The following is a 23,047-nucleotide window of genomic DNA, read 5'->3' on the forward strand; positions in this document are numbered from 1 at the left end:
GTCCGATATCTATGATTCATCAGGCAAGGATAACGCTGGGCAAGCAATTAACATTTTTATAGACTAGAGTGGAAAACTCATTTCTCATAACACTCTTGCAATGATTCACTGAGACGACTCACGTCAAGCACTTGACACCGGACACTTACTAGATATTCAACAAATGCTAGAATTCCTCCCATCCCCTACCTCATCCCAACAACTGACTATTTTGAATTTAGGTTCACAATAAAATAAATATTTAGCACAATTTGATCAAATTAATGCATTTTTAGGTTAAATATGGAAGCCAATAGTAACACAGTTAAAACCATCTGCCCCGTCACAATTTGATATTAGGCACAGACTTCCAGGAAACTGTTGACCTAATTCTACGCAACGACTCTGGGAAGGTGCAGGGATATGTGAAGAATGCCAGGCTTCAACAGCTTGGGTCACTTGAGCAGGGTCCTAGGTGCCAGCCAGTGGTCTGGGTTCCATGGCCTGGTCCTCTGCTGTAGGACTAAGAGACAACTTGTGAAAATTGGCATTTTCTTTCATTATCTCAAAACTGAAGTCACCAGGTATATTAACTTTCTAGGACCACTTAACAAATTAAAACAAACCAGGTGGCTTCAAATAGAAATGTATTCTCAGTTCTGGTACGTAGAAGCCCGAAATCAATGCGTCAGCAAGCTTAGTTCCTTCTGGGGACTCTTAGGAAGAATTTGTTGCATGCCTCTCTCCCAGCATCCAGCGGCTGCCAACAATCCTTCATGTCTCTTACCTTGTAGCTGCATCATTCCAATATCAGCCTCTGTGGTCATGGCTTTCTCCTATGTGTGCCTGGTTTTGCTTCTAATAAGGACTCCAGTTATTGGATTAGAGCCATACAGCTCTGACCTCATTTTAACTTAACTAATTACATTTGCAAAGACCCTGTCTCCAAATAAGATCACCTTGTTAAGTTCTGGGTGGACATGAATTTTGGAGGACATTATTTAACCCAGGACAGCAGGTAAGACCATTTTGGAAAGTTGGAAGAGAAAATCAGGAAGAGACTGAACGTGAACTGAAAATTTCAGCACTAATGACCTAATTTAAGAAATAAGTCACTTCCTAAAGCAAGAAAAAATTTTTTTAGAAATTTTATTTCTAAATTTTAGGAAAATTTATTTGAAATCTCTAAATGTATTTGGCTATAGATACAAAAATATTGTTGCTTCAAGAGCTTATTTATCAAAATGAAATAAAAAGACCTTAAATGCATATTGTTTTCACTGTTTCTGAATTATTTAATAGTAAAGATACATGTACTGTCTGAATTGCTCATTTCTTCAATGCTCAGAAGGGAAAGCTTCATATTTATGTGGAAAATTAATTCCTAAATTCTATTTTTTTCAAATCATGCAATTCTGATCTGTTTACCTTCAAAAACTTATTATTTATACAATAGTAAAGCTCTTTTTTAGAGCAAATGCAAGAGAAGTCTACAGAATTAAATAACTGACTAAATGCTGAAATAAGACCAAAATACCCATTAAAATGCTATCTTGTTTATTCACATTTAATGACTGGGAAATCCTTTGCCTATGACTTTATGTTATGCACATCAACAAAGCAAAAAATGCATGAAAAATATTAAAAGCTCTGCACCATAACCCAGAGTTATCATTTATTTTGACATTTCTAGTCCTGTTTTAATTATTCATTTTAGTATTTTATAACAAAGTGTAAATGTGCTGTAGTTTTTAAGTTAAAAGTCTATTTTTTAAGTTAAAAAGTCTATGTACTACAATACTACAGGAGTACTTTTTCCTATTAAATCTTTTCTATAATCAGGGAAGAGACTGCCTTTGAAGAAAACTTACAAGGTTTTGAAGTGGCAGAGCAGAATAAATTATATTGTAGTGTTTACTCACTTCTACAATTTGCAAATATTAAAGAAAGGTAAACATTCTTTATTTTTCAAAAGTATTCTCTGAAGAAATTTATATTGCAGGCCTTCCTTAATGAAATTCTTGGGGTTAAACTGTTAGTTTTCAAGGTTTCTCCTTGAGAGGAGGTAGGGAAAATCACAGATATTAAGTAATCAAAGAAAGATTCTAAGAAACATTATTTTTTTTCTTTTTTAAAATCTATTACTGAACTTTAATTTACATGGACAGGAAAGCGTAAAGCTATAGATCTTTTTCTTTCCCCAAAAAATTACATTGAAGTGGGAGAATGTGAGTAATAGGCAATAAAGAGTTAAAGATCAATGATAATTAGATAACACCAAGGATGCCAGGCTCAAGCATGACATTTATGTACTGCTGCTTTCTGATGGAGGAGAGAAAAAAGAGGTGGGAAGATGAGCTCTTCCCTACTTGTACTCAATCAAACAAAAGGCTTCAACCAAAGAGCCCCTAGATACAGAAATGATTCTGAGTTTCTGTACCTGTTCACACTTAAGGAAACTAGTTCTTTCTTCTTCAAGAAGTCAGCATTGCTTTGAGATGGACAGGGAAGATGAGACTTTAGGAATCACTTCTCCCTACAAAACAGCCAGTGGAAAAGCAGAAACTATTAGCAACAACTGTCCTGGGGCTCCAGAAGCTAGCACTGTAGAGCATCCAGGGAAGACCGGGACGAAGAGAGTGAGAAACGATGGTAACAAACTGTGAGTAACTCACTCTGCGGCAGTTGTGGAAGCCCATCCCCCACTCTCAAGGTCAGCCACCTCGAGTGGGTCCCTCGCTGGCTGCTGCCATGGGTGACAGATGTGGAAGCCCTCATCCCCAGAACAGGGATAAGGCACAGACAAGTACTGATCACAGCTTCTGACTGGCAAATTTAGATCACGGAGTCCCAGCTCTGATGTTAGCCCACCTTGGGCAGACATCACTGTGGCCATTGTGTCAATGCCACAACAGGCAATGGTGATGGTGGTGGAGGTTTAAAGACACAGGGCTTCCTTAGCGCTGCTGGGAACAGTCTGTTGAAGCATGCCATCTTCTGGACAGGCCAAGAAAGTACAAATTAGGGGGGCTGTCAAAAAGTTTTGGGAGGGGTCTTTCCTGATCCTCTCTCCAAGGCTCTTTGGAAATATATAATCCCTTCCTGGGCTTCTGCCTCGATTTTACCTGAGAAATAATGATTTAGGAAAGTCCTCTCAGGAGGGACCCTCTTCCCAGAATTTGGCATCCACACAAAAGCAGCTAGAGGCAATGAAAGAAGAGTAAAAAGCAAATAAATGAATACAAAAATAAATAGGGAGATAAAACAAAACAAAAGCAAAAAGAATATATCAAGATCTCTGGAGAAAGAATAGGTGAAAGGGAGCTCTCTCCTGCGGGTGAAACAACTGCACAAATAGTGCAACCTTAAAAATAATGCCACATACCCAAGGCAAGAATCAGATGAAGAAGAGCTGAACACATCTGATCAGTTAAACACAGGAAATTCTAAAGGACTAGAATAAGTTGAACCATATGTCAAAGAAGAACATTAAAACAAAGCCAATCAACTGTAACAACCCAGGCAGTGCAAGAAATTGATCTTCACAGAAAGCTCATCAAGATAACCCGATGCCCAAACATCAGCAAAAAATCATAAGCCATTCTAGGAAACAGGAAGATATGGCCCTGTTAATTAGTTCCCAGTCAAAGGAACTAATTAAAACTTCAGAGGAAACAAAGAATACGGAACAAGTAATCTAAGATGTTCAAACAAATCCCCCAAATAAATTCAAGGAGATGAAGAAAAATACAAACAAAGAGGTAAAAGATATTAAAAGTCACAGGGTAACCATAATGAAGAATCTGAAATTATGAAAAGAAACATAAAACAAAATTAATGGGAATAAAAGGCCCAACAGAAGAGGTTTAAAATTCACTATAGGCATACAACATCAGATTTGAACAGGAAGAAGAAAGAATCAGTGAACTAGAAGACAGAACAATCAAAATCTTACCAAAAGAAGAACAGAGAAAGAAAAAAAAGGAAACAATTCAGCACTTTCTCAGGAATTGAATAACAGCACAAAGCATACAAATATATAAATTTTGGGTGTTCCAGAAGGAGACAAGAAGGGAAAAGGTACAGAAGGAGTATCTGAGGAAATAACAGCTGAAAATTTCCCAACTCTTAGGTAGGAAATAAACATATGTGTCCAAGAAGCACAATGTACTCCAAACAGAATAAATCTTAATAGACTTTCTTCTAGACACATACTAATCAGAATGTCAAATACCAAAGGTAAAGGGAGAATTCTTAAAGCTGCAAGAGAAAAGTAATCCATCTCACAGTGTTGATTTCTCATCAGAAATCATGGAGGCAAGGAAGTAGTGGTATGATATATTAAAGATAATGAAAGAGAAAAACTGCCAGCCAAGAAATCTTTATGTGGTAAAACTGTCCTTTGAAAATGAATGAAAGTTTAAAATACCCATAGATAAACAGAAACAGTCTGTCAATAAGAAATGTTGACAAACGTTTTCCCAAAACAACCTGTAGGGCAAGTATTTTTTCCTTACAATAGATACTAAAGGAAGTTGTTCTGCAGCCTGAAAGGAAAAACAGGAGAAAGAGGCTTGGAAGGAAAGTTTAAAATGTACAATTACCAGTATTGAAAATGGAAAGGATAAAAAAGAGAGAGAAAAATAAGATATGACATTATCATATCAAAGGATAAAACCAAAGAATAAAATGAAATACTGCCTTTATATTAATAAATTGAATGTTAACGGATTCAGCTACAAAATAAAAAGACAGATTGGCAGGTTGCATTAAAAAATATGACCTAGGTCCGGAGAAGATGGCGGCATAGTAAGACGCACGGGTCTTAGTTCCTCCTCGAGAACAGCTACTAAAGAAATAGAGACAGTACAGAACAGCTCCTGGAGCCACGACAGAGAACAGAAACACAGCGTACCCCATTCTGGAACGGCTGAACCGGCTAAGAGAATCCGCTGCGGTGAGGTCCCTGAGAGGTGTGCGCTTTTCCGGGCCGTGGCAACTGGCGGCCAGAGCCCCTCCCTCCCTCCTTCCCAGGCTGGCTGGGAGATTTGGATCGGAGGTCCCTCAAGCCACGGTGGCCGGCGCCCCCCACCACGCGCGGTTTCCCGGGCTGGCTGGGAGCTTTGGATAGGCACCCTCCCCAAGCTGCAGCGGCCAGTGCCACCCCCCACGCGCAGCTTCACGGGCCGGCTGGGACATTTGGATCAGAGGTCCCCCAAGCCACGGAGGCCAGCGACCGGAGCCCCTTACACACACGTGGCTTCCCAGGCCGGCTGGGAACTTTGGATCGGCACCCCCCCAAGCCGCAGCGGCCGGTGCCCCCACCCCCCACGCGCGGCTTCCCGGGCCTGCTAAGAGATTTGAATCAGCACTCCCCCAAGCCGCAGCGGCCGGCGCCCCCCCCCCACGCGCGGCTTCCCGGGCCGCCTGGGAGCTTTGGATCAGCACTCCCCCAAGCCACGACAGCCGGCGCCCCCCCCCCACATGTGGCTTCCTGTGCCGGCTGGGAGATATGGATAGTCACCCCCCCAAGCCGCGTCGGCTGGCGACCCTCCCCCACAGCGAGAGTCTTCCACAGCACCTTTTACTGGTGGGACCCACAGACAGACGAGCACCACATACTGGGCAGGATAAGAAAAACAGAGCCCAGAGACTTCACAGGAAAGTCTTTCAACCTGCTGGGTCCCACACCCAGGGAAATCTGATTAAATGCCCAGACGCCAGCAAAAAATAATGGATCACACCAGGAAAATTGAAGATATGGCCCAGTTAAAGGAACAAACCAATAGCTCAAATGAGATACAGGAGCTGAGACAACTAATTCTGAATATATGAACAGAAATGGAAAACCTCTTCAAAAACCAAATCAATAAATTGAGGGAGGACATGAAGAAGACATGGGCTGAACAAAAAGAAGAAATGGAAAGTCTGAAAAAACAAATCACAGAACTTACGGGATTGAAGGACAAAGTAGAAAAGATGGAAAAAACAATGGAAACGTACAATGGTAGATTTAAAGAGACAGAGGCTAGAATTAGTGAACTGGAGGATGGAACATCTGAATTCCAAAAAGAGAGAGAAACTATAGGGAAAAGAATGGAAAAATTTGAGCAGGGGATCAGGGAATTGAATGATAATAGGAAGCGCACAAATATACGTGTTGTGGGTGTCCCAGAAGGAGAAGAGAAGAGAAAAGGAGGAGAAAAACTAATGGAAGAAATTATCACTGAAAATTTCCCAACTCTTATGAAAGACCTAAAATTACAGATCCAAGAAGTGCAGCACACCCCAAAGAGAATAGACCCAAATAGGCGTTCTCCAAGACACTTACTAGTTAGAATGTCAGAGGTCAAAGAGAAAGAGAGGATCTAGAAAGCAGCAAGAGAAAAACAATCCATCACATACAAGGGAAACCCAATAAGACTATGTGTAGATTTCTCAGCAGAAACCATGGAAGCTAGAAGACAGTGGGATGATATATTTAAATTACTAAAAGAGAAAAACTGCCAACCAAGACTTCTATATCCAGGAAAATTGTCCTTCAAAAATGAGGGAGAAATTAAAACATTTTCAGACAAAAAGTCACTGAGAGAATTTGTGACCAAGAGGCCAGCTCTGCAAGAAATATTAGAGGGAGCACTAGAGTCAGATACAAAAAGACAGAAGAGAGAGGTATGGAGAAGAGTGTAGAAAGAAGGAAAATCAGATATGATATATATAACACAAAAGGCAAAATGGTAGAGGAAAATATTATCCAAACAGTAATAACACTAAATTTAATGGACTGAATTCCCCAATCAAAAGACATAGACTGGCAGAATGGATTAAAAAACAGGATCCTTCTATATGCTGTCTACAGGAAACACATCTTAGACCCAAAGATAAACATAGGTTGAAAGTGAAAGGTTGGGAAAAGATATTTCATGCAAATAACAACCAGAAAAGAGCAGGAGTAGCTATACTAATATCCAACAAGTTAGACTTCAAATGTAAAACAGTTAAAAGAGACAAAGAGGACACTATCTACTAATAAAAGGAACAATTAAACAAGAAGACATAACAATCTTAAATATTTCTGCACCGAACAGAATGCCCCAAAATACGTGAGAAATACACTGCAATCAGTGAAAAGGGAAATAGACACATCTACCATAATAGTTGGAGACTTCAATTCGCCACTCTCATCAATGGACAGAACATCTAGACAGGATCAGTAAAGAAATAGAGAATTTGAATATTACAATAAATGAGCTAGACTTAACAGACATTTATAGGACTTTACACCCCACAACAGCAGGATACACCTTTTTCTCAAGTGCTCATGGATCATTCTCAAAGATAGACCATATGCTGGGTCACAAAGCAAGCCTTAACAAATTTAAAAAGATTGAAATCATACACAACACTTTCTCCGATCATAAAGGAATGAAGTTGGAAATCAATAATAGGCGGAGTGCCAGAAAATTCACAAATACATGGAGGCTCAACAACACACTCTGCAACAACCAGTGGGTCAAGGAAGAAATTACAAAAGAAATTAGTAAATATCTCGAGGCAAATGAAAATGAAAACACAACATATCAAAACCTATGGGACGCAGCAAAGGCACTGCTAACAGGGAAATTTATTGCCCTAAATACCTATATCAGAAAAGAAGAAAAGGCAAAAATTCAGGAATTAACTGTCCACTTGGAAGAACTGGAGAAAGAACAGCAAACTAACCCCAAAGCAAGTAAAAGGAAAGAAATAACAAAGATTAGAGCAGAAATAAATGAAATTGAAAACATGAAAACATAGAGAAAATCAATAAGACCAGAAGTTGGTTCTATGAGAAAATCAATAAGATTGATGGGACCTTAGCAAGATTGACAAAAAGAAGAAGAGAGAGGACGCAAATAAATAAGATCAGAAATGGAAGAGGAGACATAACCACTGACCTCACAGAAATAAAGGAGGTAATAACAGGATACTATGAACAAGTTTACACTAATAAATACAACAATTTAGATGAAATGGACGGGTTCCTGGAAAGACATGAACAACCAACTTTGACTCAAGAAGAAATAGATGACCTCAACAAACCAATCACAAGTAAAGAAACTGAATCAGTCATTCAAAAGGTTCCCAAAAAGAAAAGTTCAGGACCCGACGGCTTCACATGTGAATTCTACCAAACATTCCAGAAAGAATTAGTACCAACTCTGCTCAAACTCTTCAAAAAAATCGAAGTGGAGGGAAAGCTACCTAATTCATTCTATGAAGCTCACCCTCATACCAAAACCAGGCAACGACATTACAAAAAAAGAAAACTACAGACCAATCTCTCTAATGAATATAGATGCAAAAATCCTCAACAAAATTCTAGCAAATCGAATCCAACAACACATTAAAAGAATTATACATCATGACCAAGTAGGATTCATCCCAGGTATGCAAGGATGGTTCAACATAAGAAAATCAATTAATGTAATACACCATATCAACAAATCAAAGCAGAAAAATCACATGATCATCTCAATTGATGCAGAGAAGGCATTTGACAAGATTCAACATCCTTTCCTGTTGAAAACACTTCAAAAGATAGGAATACAAGGGAACTTCCTTAAAATGATAGAGGGAATATATGAAAAACCCACAGCTAATATCATCCTCAATGGGGAAAAATTGAAAACTTTCCCCCTAAGATCAGGAACAAGACAAGGATGTCCATTATCACCACTATTATTCAACATCGTGTTGGAGGTTCTAGCCAGAGCAATTAGACAAGAAAAAGAAATACAAGGCATCAAAATTGGAAAGGAAGAAGTAAAACTATCACTGTTTGCAGATGATATGATACTATACGTCGAAAACCCGGAAAAATCCACAAAAAAACTACTAGAGCTAATAAATGAGTACAGCAAAGTAGCAGGTTACAAGATCAACATTCAAAAATCTGTAGCATTTCTATATATTAGCAATGAACAAGCTGAGGGGGAAATCAAGAAAGGAATTCCATTTACAATTGCAACTAAAAGAATAAAATACCTAGGAATAAATTTAACTAAAGAGACAAAAAACCTATACAAAGAAAACTACAAAAAAACTGTTAAAAGAAATCACAGAAGACTTAAATAGATGGAAGGGCATACCGTGTTCATGGATTGGAAGACTAAATATAGTTAAGATGTCAATCCTAACTAAATTGATTTACAGATTCAATGCAATACCAATCAAAATCCCAACAACTTATTTTTCGGAAATAGAAAAACCAATAAGCAAATTTATCTGGAAGGGCAGGGTGCCCCGAATTGCTAAAAGTATCTTGAGGGAAAAGAACGAAGCTGGAGGTCTCACGCTGCCGGACTTTAAGGCATATTATGAAGCCACAGTGGTCAAAACAGCATGGTATTGGTATAAAGATAGATATATCGACCAATGGAATCGAATAGAGTGCTCAGATATAGACCCTCTCATCTATGGACATTTGATCTTTGATAAGGCAATCAAGCCAATTCACCTGGGACAGAACAGTCTCTTCAATAAATGGTGCCTAGAGAACTGGATATCCATATGCAAAAGAATGAAAGAGGACCCATATCTCACACCCTATACAAAAGTTAACTCAAAATGGATCAAAGATCTAAACATTAGGTCTAAGACAATAAAACAGTTAGAGGAAAATGTGGGGAGATTTCTTATGAAACTTACAATTGGAGGCGGTTTTATGGACCTTAAACCTAAAGCAAGAGCACTGAAGAAAGAAAGAAAGAAATGGGAGCTCCTCAAAATTAAACACTTTTGTGCGTCAAAGAACTTCATCAAGAAAGTAGAAAGACAGCCTACACAATGGGAGACAATATTTGGAAACAGCATATCAGATAAAGGTCTAGTATCCAGAATTTATAAAGAGATTGTTCAACTCAACAACAAAAAGACAGCCAACCCAATTACAAAATGGGAAAAAGACTTGAACAGACACCTCTCAGAAGAGGAAATACAAATGGCCAAAAGACACATGAAGAGATGCACAATGTCCCTGGCCATTAGAGAAATGCAAATCAAAACCACAATGAGATATCATCTCACACCCACCAGAATGGCCATTATCAACAAAACAGAAAATGACAAGTGCTGGAGAGGACGTGGAGAAAGAGGCACACTTATCCACTGTTGGTGGGAATGTCAAATGGTGCAACCACTGTGAAAGGCAGTTTAGCGGTTCCTCAAAAAACTGAATATAGAATTGCCATACGACCCAGCAATACCATTGCTAGGTATCTACTCAAAGGACTTAAGGGCAAAGACACAAACGGATATTTGCACACCAATGTTTATAGCAGCATTATTTACAATTGCAAAGAGATGGAAACAGCCAAAATGTCCATCAACAGACGAGTGGCTAAACAAACCGTGGTATATACATACGATGGAATATTATGCAGCTTTAAGACAGAATAAACTTATGAAGCATGTAATCACATGGATGGACCTAGAGAACATTATGCTGAGTGAGACTAGCCAAAAACTAAAGGACAAATACTGTATGGTCCCACTGATGTGAACCGACATTAGAGAATAAACTTGGAATATGTCATTGGTAACAGAGTCCATCAGGAGTTAGAAACAGGGTAAGACAATGGGTAATTGGAGCTGGAGGGTTACAGACTGCAACAGAACTAGATACAAAACTCAAAAATGGACAGCACAATACTATCTAATTGTAATGTAATTATGTTAAAACACTGAATGACGCTGCATCTGAGCTATAGTTTTTGTTTGTTTGTTTGTTTGTGTTTTTTGTTTTTTTCTTTTTTTATATATTTTTTTATTTTTTATTTTTATTATTATTTTTATTTTTTTCTCTATATTATCATTCTATATCTTTTTCTGTTGTTTTGCTAGTTCTTTTCCTAAATCGATGCAAATGTACTAAGAAATGATGATCACACATCTATGTGATGATATTAAGAATTACTGATTGCATATGTAGAATGGGATGATTTCTGAATGTTGTGTTAGTTAATTTTTTTTAATTAAAAAAAAAAATTTAGGCCTAAGGGAAAAAAAATATATGACCTAGAAGAGACTCACCCTAGATGCAAGGACACCAACAGGTTGAAAATGAAAGGCTGGAAAAAGATATACCACACAGATTGTAAGCAAAAAAGAGCTGGGGCAGCTTTATTAATGCCAGACAATATAGACTTTAAAAGTAAAACTGTTATAAGAGACAAAGAAGGACACTATATATTAGTAAAAGGGGAAATAAACCAAGAAGAAATCATAAATATTTATGTACCTAACCAGGGTGTCCCAAAGTACATGAGGCAAACAGTGGCAAAATTGAAGAGGAAATAGACATCTCTACAACAGTAGTTGGAGACTTCATTACACCACTCTCATCAACAGACAGAACTTCTAGACAGAGGATCAATTAAGGAAACAGAGAACTTGAATGATATGATAAGTGAACCTCACCTAACAGGCATATATAGAAACATTATACCCAAAGACAGCAGGATAAACATTCTTGTCAAGTACTCATATATCATTTTCCAAGACAGACCATATGTTGGGTAACAGCATAAGTCTCAATAAATTTAAAAAGATTGAAATTATACAAAGCATGCTTTCTCTGACCATAGTGGAATGAAACTGGAAATCAATAACAGGTAGAGAACTGGAAAATTCCCAAATATATAGAGGTTAAACAACGCATTCTTAAGTAATCAGCGAATCAAAGAAGAAATTGCAAGAGAAATCAGTAAATATCTTGAGATGAATGAAATGAGAACACAATGCATCAAAATTTATGGGATGCAGTCCTGAGAGGGAAATTTATAGTCATAAACACCTACATCATAAAAGAAGAAAGAGCTAAAACCAAAGATCTATCTGCATACCAGGAAGAACAAGAAAAAAGGACAGCAAACTAATTGCAAAGCAAACTGAAGGAAAGAAATAACAAAGATTACAGTAGAAATAACTGATTTTGAGAATTAAAGAAAAAGATACAGAGAATTAACAAATTCAAAAGTTGGTTCTTAGAGAAGATCAATAAAATTGACAAAGCCTTAGCTAGACTGACAATGAAAAAAAAATGAGAGAAAATGCAAATAAAATCAGAAATGAAAGAGGGGGCATTACTATGGACTCCACAGAAATAAAAAGGATCTGAAGAGGATACTATGAACAACTTTGTGCCAACAAATTAGACAACTTTGATGAAATTGGCAAATTCCTAGAAACACACAAGCAACCTACAGTGACTCTGGAAGAAACAGATGACTTCAACATATCATTATAAGTAAAGAGATTGAATCAGCCATAAAAAACCTCCCCAAAGATTGAGAAAGCCTTCTTGGCCATGAGGGGGAAGAGAAATGAAACAAAGTTTTGGTGACTGAGAGGTTTCAAATACAGGTAATGGGTTGTGCTGGGTTTATTCTTATGCATTATATAGACATCCCATTTCAGTTTTTACTGGATTAAAATAGCTAGAAGGAAGTACTTGAAACTATTGTGTGGTAATCCAGTAGCCTTGAGTCTTGAAGATGATTCTATAACTATATTGCTTTTTTTTATTAATTAAAAAAAATTAACTAACACAACATTTAGAAATCATTCCATTCTACATATGCAATCAGTAATTCTTAATATCATCACATAGATGTATGATCATCATTTCTTAGTACATTTGCATCGATTTAGGAAAAGAACTAGCAAAACAACAACTATATTGTTTTTACAATGTGACTGTGTGATTACAAAACCTGTGACTGACACTCCCTTTATTCAGTGTATGGAAAGTTGAGTAAGAAAATAGACACAAAATAAATAGTCACGTAACATCGGGGGTGGGTGGGTCATGGATTGCATAAGGGGTATGGGATATTTTCGGTGTTTTTATAATTTTTTTAAATTTTTATTCTTATGATTTTGGGAGTAATAAAAATGTTCAAAAATTGATTGTGGTGATGAATGCACAGCTATACTGTGAACCACTGAGTGTACACTTAGGATGATTATACACCATGTGAATATATCTCAATATAATTGCATTAAAAAAAAATTTTAAAACTCCCAACAAAGAAAAGCCATGACCAGATGGCTTCACAGGTGAATTTTACCAATCATTCCAGGAAGAATTAATACCAATCCTGCTCAAACTCTTCCCAAAAATTTAAGCGGAGGGAACATTATGAAGCCATCACATACCCTAAGACCAAAGCCAGACAAAGATACTACAAGAAAAGAAAATTACAGACCAATTTCTTTAATGAATATAGATAGAAAAATTCTCAAAAATAAAAGCCTGCAAATTTAATCCAACAGCACATTAAAAGAATTACACACCACAATCAAGTAGGTTTATCCCAGTAATGCAAGGTAGTTAAACACAAGAAAACCAATCCATGTACTATACCACATTAACAAAATGAAGGGGAAAAAGCACCTGATCACCTCAACTGACAAAGAAATGGAATTTGACAAAATCTAGTTTCCTTTCTTGAAAAAAACATTTCAAAAGACAGGAGAGGAAGGGAACTTTTTCGACATGATAAAAGCATATATATGAAAACCCCACACACAACATCATACTTAATGGTGAAAGACTGAATGCCTATGCTCTAAGAATGGGAACAAGACAAGGATGCCCATTGTCACTTCTGGTGTTCAACATTGTGCTAGATGTTCCAGTTAGAGGAGGTAGAATGAATGGATGAATGAATGAATAAATAAATAAATAAATAAATAAATAAATAAATGGAACCCAAATTGGAAAGAAAGAAATTCTTTCACTTTAATGGCATGATATCATATAGAGAAAATCCAAAAAAAAAATCTGGGAAATCTGCAATATAGCTAATAAACGAGTTCAGCAAAATGGTACTACAAGATCAATGCAGAAAAATCAGCATGTTTCTATACACCAGTAATGCGCAATCTGCAGAGGAAATCAAGAAAAAAAATCCATTTACAATAGGAACTAAAAGAATCAAATACCTAGGAATAAATTTAACTAAAGAAGTAAAGGACTTGATAGAAAACTAGAAAATCCTGCTAAGAGAAATCAAAGACCTAAATAAATGGATATACAGTCCATGTTCATGAATTGAAAGACTAAATATTGTTAAGATGTCAATTCTACCCAAATTGATTTACAGATTCAATGCAACCCCAACAGCCTACTCTGCAGAAATAGAAAAGCCAATTAGCAAATATATTTGGAAAGATAAAGAAAAGCTAATTAGCAAATATATTTGGAAAGATAAGGAGCTCCAAATAGCCCAAAGCATCTTGAACAAGAAGAATGATGTTGGGAGAACCACACTTTCTAACCTTAAAGAATATTACAAAGTGACAGGAGTTAAAACAGTTTGCTATTGGCATAAATATAGATATATTTACCAATGGAATTTAATTCCGAATTCAGAAATAGACTCTCACATCTACAGCAAACTGATATTTGAAAAGGCTGGCAAGTCCATTCAAATGGGACAGAATAGTCTCTTCAACAAATGGTGCTGGGAGAACTGGATATCCATATTCAGAAGAATGAAAGAGGACACCATCTCACACCTTATACAAAAATTAACTCAACATGGACCAAAGACCTAAATGCAAAAACCAGGACCATAAAACTCATAAGAAAATGTAAGGAAGCATTTTCAAGATCTTCCGGTAGGCAATGGTTTCTTAAACTTTACACTCAACACACAAACAACAAAAGAAAAAAATAGATAAATGGGACCTCCTCAAAATTAAACATGTTTGTGTGTAAAGGACTTTGTCAAGAAAGTTTAAAGGCAGCCTACTCAATAGGAAAAAATATTTGGAAACCACATATCAAACAGGGGTTTAATATCCAGAAAATATAAAGAAATCCTACAACTCAACAATAAAAAGACAAACAACCCAATTTAAAAATAGGCAAAAGACTTAATAGACATTTTTCCAAAGATAAAATGTAAATGGCCAAAAGGCACATGAAAAGATGATCAACATCATTAGGGAAATGCAAATCAAAACCACAATAAGATGTCATTTCATGCCTACTAGAATGTCCACTATTAAAAAAAGAGAAAACTCCAAGTGTTGGCAGGGATTGGAGAAATAGGAACACTAATTCATTGCTGGTGGGAATGCAAAATGATGCAGCCACTGTGGAAGACAGTCTATTGGTTCCTCAGGGAGTTAACTATAGAACTGTCATATTATCTGGCAATCCCATTAGTAGATATATACTCAGAAGAATTGAAAGGAAGGTCAGAAACAACCATTTGCACACCAATGCTCACAAAGGCATTATTCACAATTGTCAAAATATGGAAGCAACAAGAGTCCATCAACCAATGAAAGGATAAACAAAAAACGGTATACACACACACACACACATAAACACATACATACACACATAATGAAATGCTATTCAGCTCTAAGAAGGAATGAAGTCCTGATGCATGAGACCATATGGATGAACCTTAAGGACTTTATTCTGTGAAATAAGCCAGACACAAAAGACAAATATTGTATAATCTCACTAATATGAACTAATTATAATAAGCAAACTCGCAGGGTTAGAATCTAGAATTTAGGTTACCAGGACATGGAATGGGGGTAGGGAATGGGGAACCGATGCTTAATTTTTGCAGAATTTCTAATTAGGTTGATTGTACATGTTTGGAAATGATAGTGGTGATGGTAGCACATTATTGGGAGTGTGATTAACAGTGCTGAACTATTGTGTATATGTGGTTGAAAGCGGAAGACTTGGGTCACGTATTTTACTAGAAGGAAAATTAGAGGATAAAACATGGGACTGTATAACAGTGAAACTTGTTGCAAATAATGACTGTGGTTAATAGTAAAAATATGGGAGTTTTTTTCATGCACCATGACAAATGTATGCCACTATTGCAAGGTGTTAATAATAGCATAGTATATGGGGAAAATATACCTAATGCACACTATGGTATATTTTATAGTAATACTTTAATATTCTTTCAGCAATTGTAACAAAGTTACCACACTAATGCAGAGTGTCAACAATAGAGGGGGCATATGGGAATGTTGTCTTTTTTACCTGACTTTTATGTAAACCTACAACTTCTCTAATTAAAAAAGAACAACAAAATTATGCTAAGTGAAAAAAACCAGACACAATGTACTACATATGGTAGGTTTCCATTTTTACACAATGTAAATATAAGTAAATCTATAGAGGCAGAATTAGTTAGTAGCTGTGGAGCTGGAGAAGGATGGGGGATTGAGAGATTACTGCTAAGGGATATGGGATTTTTCTTCTTGGAGTATTAAAAAAGTTCTAAAATTGATTTTGGTGATGAATGTACAATTCTGTATTATATTAAAAGCATTGATTGTACACTTTGGATGGATTTATGTATGTGAATATACCTCAATAAAACTGCCGGAAAAAAAAAGAAAGAAAGAAGAAGGCAGTATTCAAATGTCCGACTTCTCAAGAAAGTGACCCGTCTGCTATAAGAAGTATTTAAGGAAGTATTTACTAGAAGGTTAATATCCTTTATATAACAAACAAATTCGGTGTGCCTATAGCTACAAAGTTGTCACTAAATAATGTACCTGCAGAAATGAAGAGCCTGAAGGGGAAACTTTTTTTTTCTGTTATATAGGTCAGAGGGCACTGTGCTACAATCTCCGTTGAGATGTGTTCAACCTTTCTATAACCCAGATTTCTGCACATCATATATTGAACAAATATTTCAAGCCAGTGCCTGTGATCCTGCCTGCTGGTCAACACTTAAGTGCTGGCATTCATACCATCTTGAAGTGAGTAGCAGTGCTTGGGTATTTCAGCATATATTTTTTTCATTATTTTATAAAAGTACACGGAAAAATGGAAGCAAGTTTTCGTCCTAATGATAAGGAGCAAAAGTTTCAGATGGAAAAATTAGTTGATCTTTATTCTTGCTCTACGAGCTAGTTGATGGTATGTTCAGCTGTGAATTAAAACAATAAGGTAAAGAACCGGTATGAAATGTGGGGAATGTATATGCAAAGAATATGGCTAAAAATAGATCTAATTAGAGATTTCATCATATTTTTAGTTCTCTGGGTATGGAAAGCCCTTTACCCCCTTAGATATAGAAAGCCTGTTAAAATTTAAGATTAATTTTTGTTCATCATTTTAATGAAAAAGAAAAAGAGAGTTTAGAAGGTAGTCATTCAAGGTACTCAGGAAAGGAAATTTCACTATGACAGCCCTTACATACAGCAAATGTTGCCGAGTTCTGGCATTCAGAACTATTTGTTATACTTCACAAAGTAAGCAGCACCCAGATATTAAGTAAATGCTTTTAGTATTGCACTATATATGAAAACGGGGAACTCTCTGATGCCCTCTTCCTTTTGAATCTAGTTGAAATTGTCCCTTCAGACCCCAACTTTTGGAATCAAAGAACAAGAGTGTAGCAAGTTGCCTTCTCCTTATATTGTAAAAATATGTGCTGTGGAAGCCTCTGCTTCAAGCTCTACACTTTCCATGCATGGTGTTTGTGTTTGTGAGTGTGAGCGCCTAGTTACAGGTGTGACAGACGCCACGGAGATGCATAGGTAGGGAGCTGTGCAAAGCAGAAAACCCCAGGGGAAGAGACTGAGAAACAGACAAGAGGAACTTCAATTTGCAGAGACAACCTTAACTCTGTTGTTAGCAGTGCATGGTTTACGAGAGTAAATGACAGTTTAATCATGATTAAAATGGAATCATCATGTGCCTTGAATAGGAAATAATTGCAAGTAAAGGTTCTATGAGCAAGAAGAAAATAGCTACACACTGACCCTAAATTTCTCTAAAGGATTCAACCTTCAGAAAGCCTTTCTTAAATTTCAGTTGATTAGAAGGTCTTATTACAGGCCTTATTAATTAGATGTGCTATTAGACAGTCATTTTAAAGTGCTGGGCTAAAGGGATGCTCTTGCAAATGCTCAGTGAGGTTTCTACAGGAATTTCTGAGGTTTTAAACAGGTTTCTCAACCTTTACAAATTCTCTTTAATAAATGCCATAGTGTTTTGCATTTCTAACACAATGTATTAGAATCAACATGTTTTATATGGAAATTTCTGAGGGATGTTTTCTGTACAAATTTTGAGATGATATGCTATTAGTTAAAAGGCGGTGAGCTTTCAATGTGTAAAAAAAGTCATAAATCATAATAAATTGGAAAATATACTCAATGGGAGATATAATTATACTATCCTGGCACACAAATATTAATAAAAATTTTAAATTAAAAGTGAAATGTGTACAACTTAAAATCTAAGCATAAAGAGACCAAATTCTCCTGTTTTTAGTTCATTTTTCTCTAGCATGCCTTTTCTTTTATTACGCTCAGTCCTAATGAAAGCAAATTACCAATACACAGGATGTGTGTATCACAGTATCACTGCCACCCAAAAGGCAGGATGCTGCCCTCTCAAACACATGCACTCTGGGATCAGGCGCTCCCTAAAGGAGCCAAGCTGTTGCTAGGTATGGCAGGAAGGGAAAGTAGAAAACACAGACTGCAAATAGCCAAAGTGGGAGCAAATAAGGGCAAATTAACTTGGTGTTTACTGAGCACCTACTGGACTGGGCACAGCTAGGAACTAGGAGTCTAAACATTAAAAAGACATATACCTTGTCTAGGGAACAGTCCTGGTTGACTTTTATCTTTTTACTTTGCAATAATTTTAGACTTAAAGAAAAGTTTCAAAAACTGTACCAAATTCCATATATATATATGGAAATATATATATATATATTTTTTGCATGGGCAGGTACCAGGAACCGAACCCAGGTCTGGCATGGCAGGCAAGAACTCTGCCTGCTGAGCCACCATGGCCCACACTCCCCATATATTTTTCAACCAGTTTCCCCATATGTTAGTTTCACATAACCTTCTTACCATTATCAAAACTAAGTCAGTGAGGGGTTGCAAGGGTAGTTCAGTGGTAGAATTCGCGCCTGCCATGTGGGAGACCCAGGTTCAATTCCCAGTCCATCCTTCTTTCTCACCCTTTCGCCTCCTAAACCTTTCAATTATGTTCCTAGTTGGAGGAGAAAATGTAGCTGGACCAGAGTCTTTTGTTGGGATGCTTGCGTAGCTGAAGTAGTTCTGCATATCTCACTGATTTTCAGCCATGAAAATATCTTTCTTGCAGGTTTAAAAGAGGTGGATATAATCTGCCTGGAGATTGACTATCCCAAACTTCTGCCCTGAAAACAAGCCTCTAATTTAAGAGGATCCAAGGGACGCCTGCAGTGCCACCAAGGCTGCCCCAGACACAGTAACTGTACTTGTAAACAGAGATGCTAGTTTGACGTCATACCGAGCCCAGCACTAAACACCACTTTCTTCCTTTTTAGCACATTTCTCAATAATTTTATTGTCCTTTTCTTTTTGCTAGTACTATTTACTGACATATTTTAATTTTATCTTCAAATCAACTTTTATGTTTTTAATCTCATCTTATCCTGTCTGTCCTTGTTATCATTCACTTTCTTTGTTTTACAATTTTACCCTGTTAGTACTAACTATGCATTTTGATGCATTAGCTCTTAGTGACATCAGTTCCTGTGATTCCCTCACTTCAACTTCAAATGGCCTCTTTAGTATCAACCATCATCATACCCTCTCAATGTTCTCTATGAAGTCTAAGACAGGGTCATCTGCTAAGAGGCAGGGAGTTGGAGGTGGAACAGGCAGCTTGAGGTGTGTGCTAAGTAAGGATGGTTCAGACAAATAAGTTATTCACTCCTTCAGTACTGATAAGGGCTTTGGGAGTGTTTCATGTGCAAAACTAGTCTCAATCTAAAATCTGTTTATAGGACATTTCAACAAGGACATTTCATCACATGGCCTATATAAGGCTTCTTATCTTCCCCACTTTGCAGCCATAGTTATATGTCTCTACACTCTACCTTTTTACTTCTTCCCCATTTTACCCAGTTAGAATTTAGTGAGTGCCTACCACCAAATACATTCATTTGGTCATTTAATAATTATATATGCAAGTTGCTACAATGAAGGATGTCACAGGGTGCATAGGAACAAGGGATATGATGTTTTACTTCCAAAATATCTTTCGGCTTCATTCCTTCCCTTTTAACCCCTACCTTTTCTTTCTCTTTGCCCAAGACTAGTTTTCTTCTAATCTAACTAAAACACTATCTCCAATTAGTTGACTGAACATAATAAAATGGAATAAAATTTCACAATAGTGTCAAATTTCCTGAAAATGGGATCAAAAGGTTTCATAAATTGACAGTAGCCAAAATCTTATCACATCCCTATAGCTTTAGTTTCTCACCCCAACTCAGTGAATCATAATTACAGCATTCTCCTGTCTCTAGTCAATACATTTAATCAAAGTCTTCTTTTAATGGATGCTCCAGGTTGAAGAGCACTGCTTAAGAATGAAGTGCAGAGGGAGGACATGGAATTTTAGACATAGCAGTCTTTGACTTATGAATATCCCTTGCTTAGAAGCAACACCCCAGGCCAACATTCCCCTCTCTTCCTGCCACTTGTTATTCTCCTTTTCTCTATCTCACTGGCCAGCTAACTGACAGAGTTCATCAATAGCATTAATCCTTATTTCTCATCCTCTCCTTCCCCAGGAAATGTGAAAGCAGTGCTGAGGACCACTTAGATGGCTAATCAAATCCATCTCCGTGGTTGGGGCTCCCTTTTCCTCTCCTGGGTTTTATAAAATGCAATTTCATGTTTAGGTGGTGACCATGGGCTTATAAAGCTCCCATAGTCAGGGCCAGAAGCCAGAATTCCGAGGTCATGATATTACTATTCAAAATGTATTGAAGTCACAAGCCTGCAGCAAAAATTTTTAAACAAGAACTGAGGAATGTATCAGGCATACAGCCTTTCCAGCTTAAGGACCTATTGGGTCAGAGGGGTGAGAAGTACAGGCAAAGGTCCCTCCTACTTAGCATCTGATGCCTAAAATAAGAAACCATTTTGAGGACAAATATAAGAAAATGTGAAGTCTGAAAAAGAAGTACAAAACATTTGAAAAAAGAAGCATAGAATTAGAGATCAAAACTTGAACCAGAGAAGTCACCTCTGCTCATCTTAGTAAACCAGAGATTTTTTTTTTTTTTTTTTTACATGGGCAGGCACCAGGAATCAAACCCGGGTCCTCGGGCATGGCAGGCAAGCACTTTTACCTGCTGAGCCACCGTGGCCCGCCCAACCAGAGATTCTTAAACGGGGTGCCTAGAGGTTCTTCAGAGGTACCTCAAGAAGTAAGTTGGTAGATCTCTAGGCCTTTGAACTCTACTTAAACACGCAGATCCATTTTTATCTCTTTTACAAGCTGAACCTCCAAGTCAACTTTAATTTGAAGGGCAGATCCTGCAGCTTAAAAATAAACCAAAATGTTGAATACCATTTATCTAAATTGTAGTCATTTATGCATTCAGCCATCCAACAAACATTTCTTGAATTTGTACTATGGCCCATGCATTGTGGTAAGGGATGGAGACACAAAAATTAAGTAAAACATAGTTGCTTAGCCCTGAAGGAACTTTTTCCGAAGATGGGGAGATAGCTAAGTGAGGCAATATTCAAAGCACAGTGCAATCAGGTCTAATGACAGAGGAAGGGCCAGCAGGGCTTTGAGAGTCTGTAAAACAGATGTTTTAACATCTGGAAACTGGCTTTTGAGATGCTGCTTAAAATAGAATGTGTAGAATTTCCCTCCACATTCCAGTGGTGGGAAATTCTACCAGGTAGTCGATTCTGTTTTGAAGACTTCTAATTATAAGAAAACTTTCTGATCTATCTTTTTCTAACTTTTCATAGCTTTGACCCATTGGCTCTAGCTTTGTCTACCTAGACAAACTAAGACCATTAACCTTTTTAACAAGATTACTTTTTAGGATTTTAATTCAAACATCCTTCCTTTCCCTTTGTTTTCCACTCTCCAGGAGATTTACACCAATTTTTATCAATTGTTTTACACCAATTTTTATCAATTGTATCATGGTCTCATGTAACCAAGACAAAAAGGGAAATATTACTGGGGGAAAGGAGACTCCTATGTGAGAGCTATGTTTTACTTGAGAGAACTGTAACAGTAGTCTTATCAGTATCCCGAAATCCAAGAAAAAATAAAATAAAACAATTAAATGAAATTAGGCATGATAAAATGCAGGCCAACTCTAAAGCTCAGTTTTCTTCAATATTAATATTCAAAACTAATGGAAACCTATAGGTGGCCAAAAACTTATGTGAATATACATACAAATGGTTTGTTGATGTTACCTTACAATGTGTTGTCCCTCATTAGCAATGGATAGTTTAACATGCTGTGTAAAGACAGGAATGAACATAGTTTCCATCAATTCCTACACATACATCTGAAATATGTTGCTAGGACACAACAATGTCTCTGATTTTTATTGAATAAACATGTGTCCCAAAATAATTCATCAAAGATGAATCTGTGAGAAAAAATAATAATGCAGTCTATATTTCCAGATTTCTTGGCCAACATTAATTTTACATTAAATTTTACTGTTTTGCTTTTTAATTACTTTGCGATCACTAAAAGCTTTTAGAAAATTACCATGCTTAAATAATACTGTAAACTGTTTTGCATACCTAAATTTATAAAGTATTTCATGTTTCTTTTGCATTGCAATTTCTATATATAAGAATTTAGTTATATAATGGGTTAAGAAGCTTTAAAGGCCACTGTGAAATCTAATACACATACAGTTTTATTTCTATGAATAAACTGATGGTTGAAATGGTTGAAGATAAATTTTCTGAACACAAGCTTTGCTTAAATAAGTAAGTTTCACTTCAAATATAAATTTAAGTACTACCTGCTTCTAAGGGAATTGAATAAGATATAAGCCTAAATCTTTTAATTAAAAAAAAAACAGTATTTGTAAATATTACTATGATGTTTATTAAATTTGACTTTGATCTTCCTGGCAGCCTAGGAAAAAAAGAAAACATAAAAGAATACTTAATTAATCTGATAAGATAAAATATTCATGTTCTTTATGTAAAAGAAACATTTTTACTACTAAAT

General features: G+C 36.7%; 1 protein-coding gene across 5 annotated transcripts in view; it reads right to left on the reverse strand.

The window, feature by feature from the left end:
• GRIP1 (glutamate receptor interacting protein 1) overlaps positions 1-23,047 on the reverse strand; it is a 733,183-nt gene that overhangs the window by 550,007 nt on the left and 160,129 nt on the right. For 2 of the 5 annotated variants that reach the window (XM_077111338.1, XM_077111341.1), the window contains exon 1: positions 2,655-4,610. The exons of 2 other annotated variants lie outside the window; for them this stretch is intronic. In XM_077111338.1, the coding sequence (XP_076967453.1) occupies positions 2,655-2,757 (103 nt within the window). In that variant the 5' untranslated portion in view covers positions 2,758-4,610. Of the gene's footprint in view, positions 1-2,654; positions 4,611-23,047 lie in introns of those variants that run through there. One more of the 5 variants, XM_077111337.1, reaches the window with a different exon arrangement.

The sequence above is a fragment of the Tamandua tetradactyla genome, chromosome 7 (genome assembly GCF_023851605.1).
Source record: "Tamandua tetradactyla isolate mTamTet1 chromosome 7, mTamTet1.pri, whole genome shotgun sequence".
In the NCBI taxonomy this organism is placed as follows: domain Eukaryota; kingdom Metazoa; phylum Chordata; class Mammalia; order Pilosa; family Myrmecophagidae; genus Tamandua; species Tamandua tetradactyla.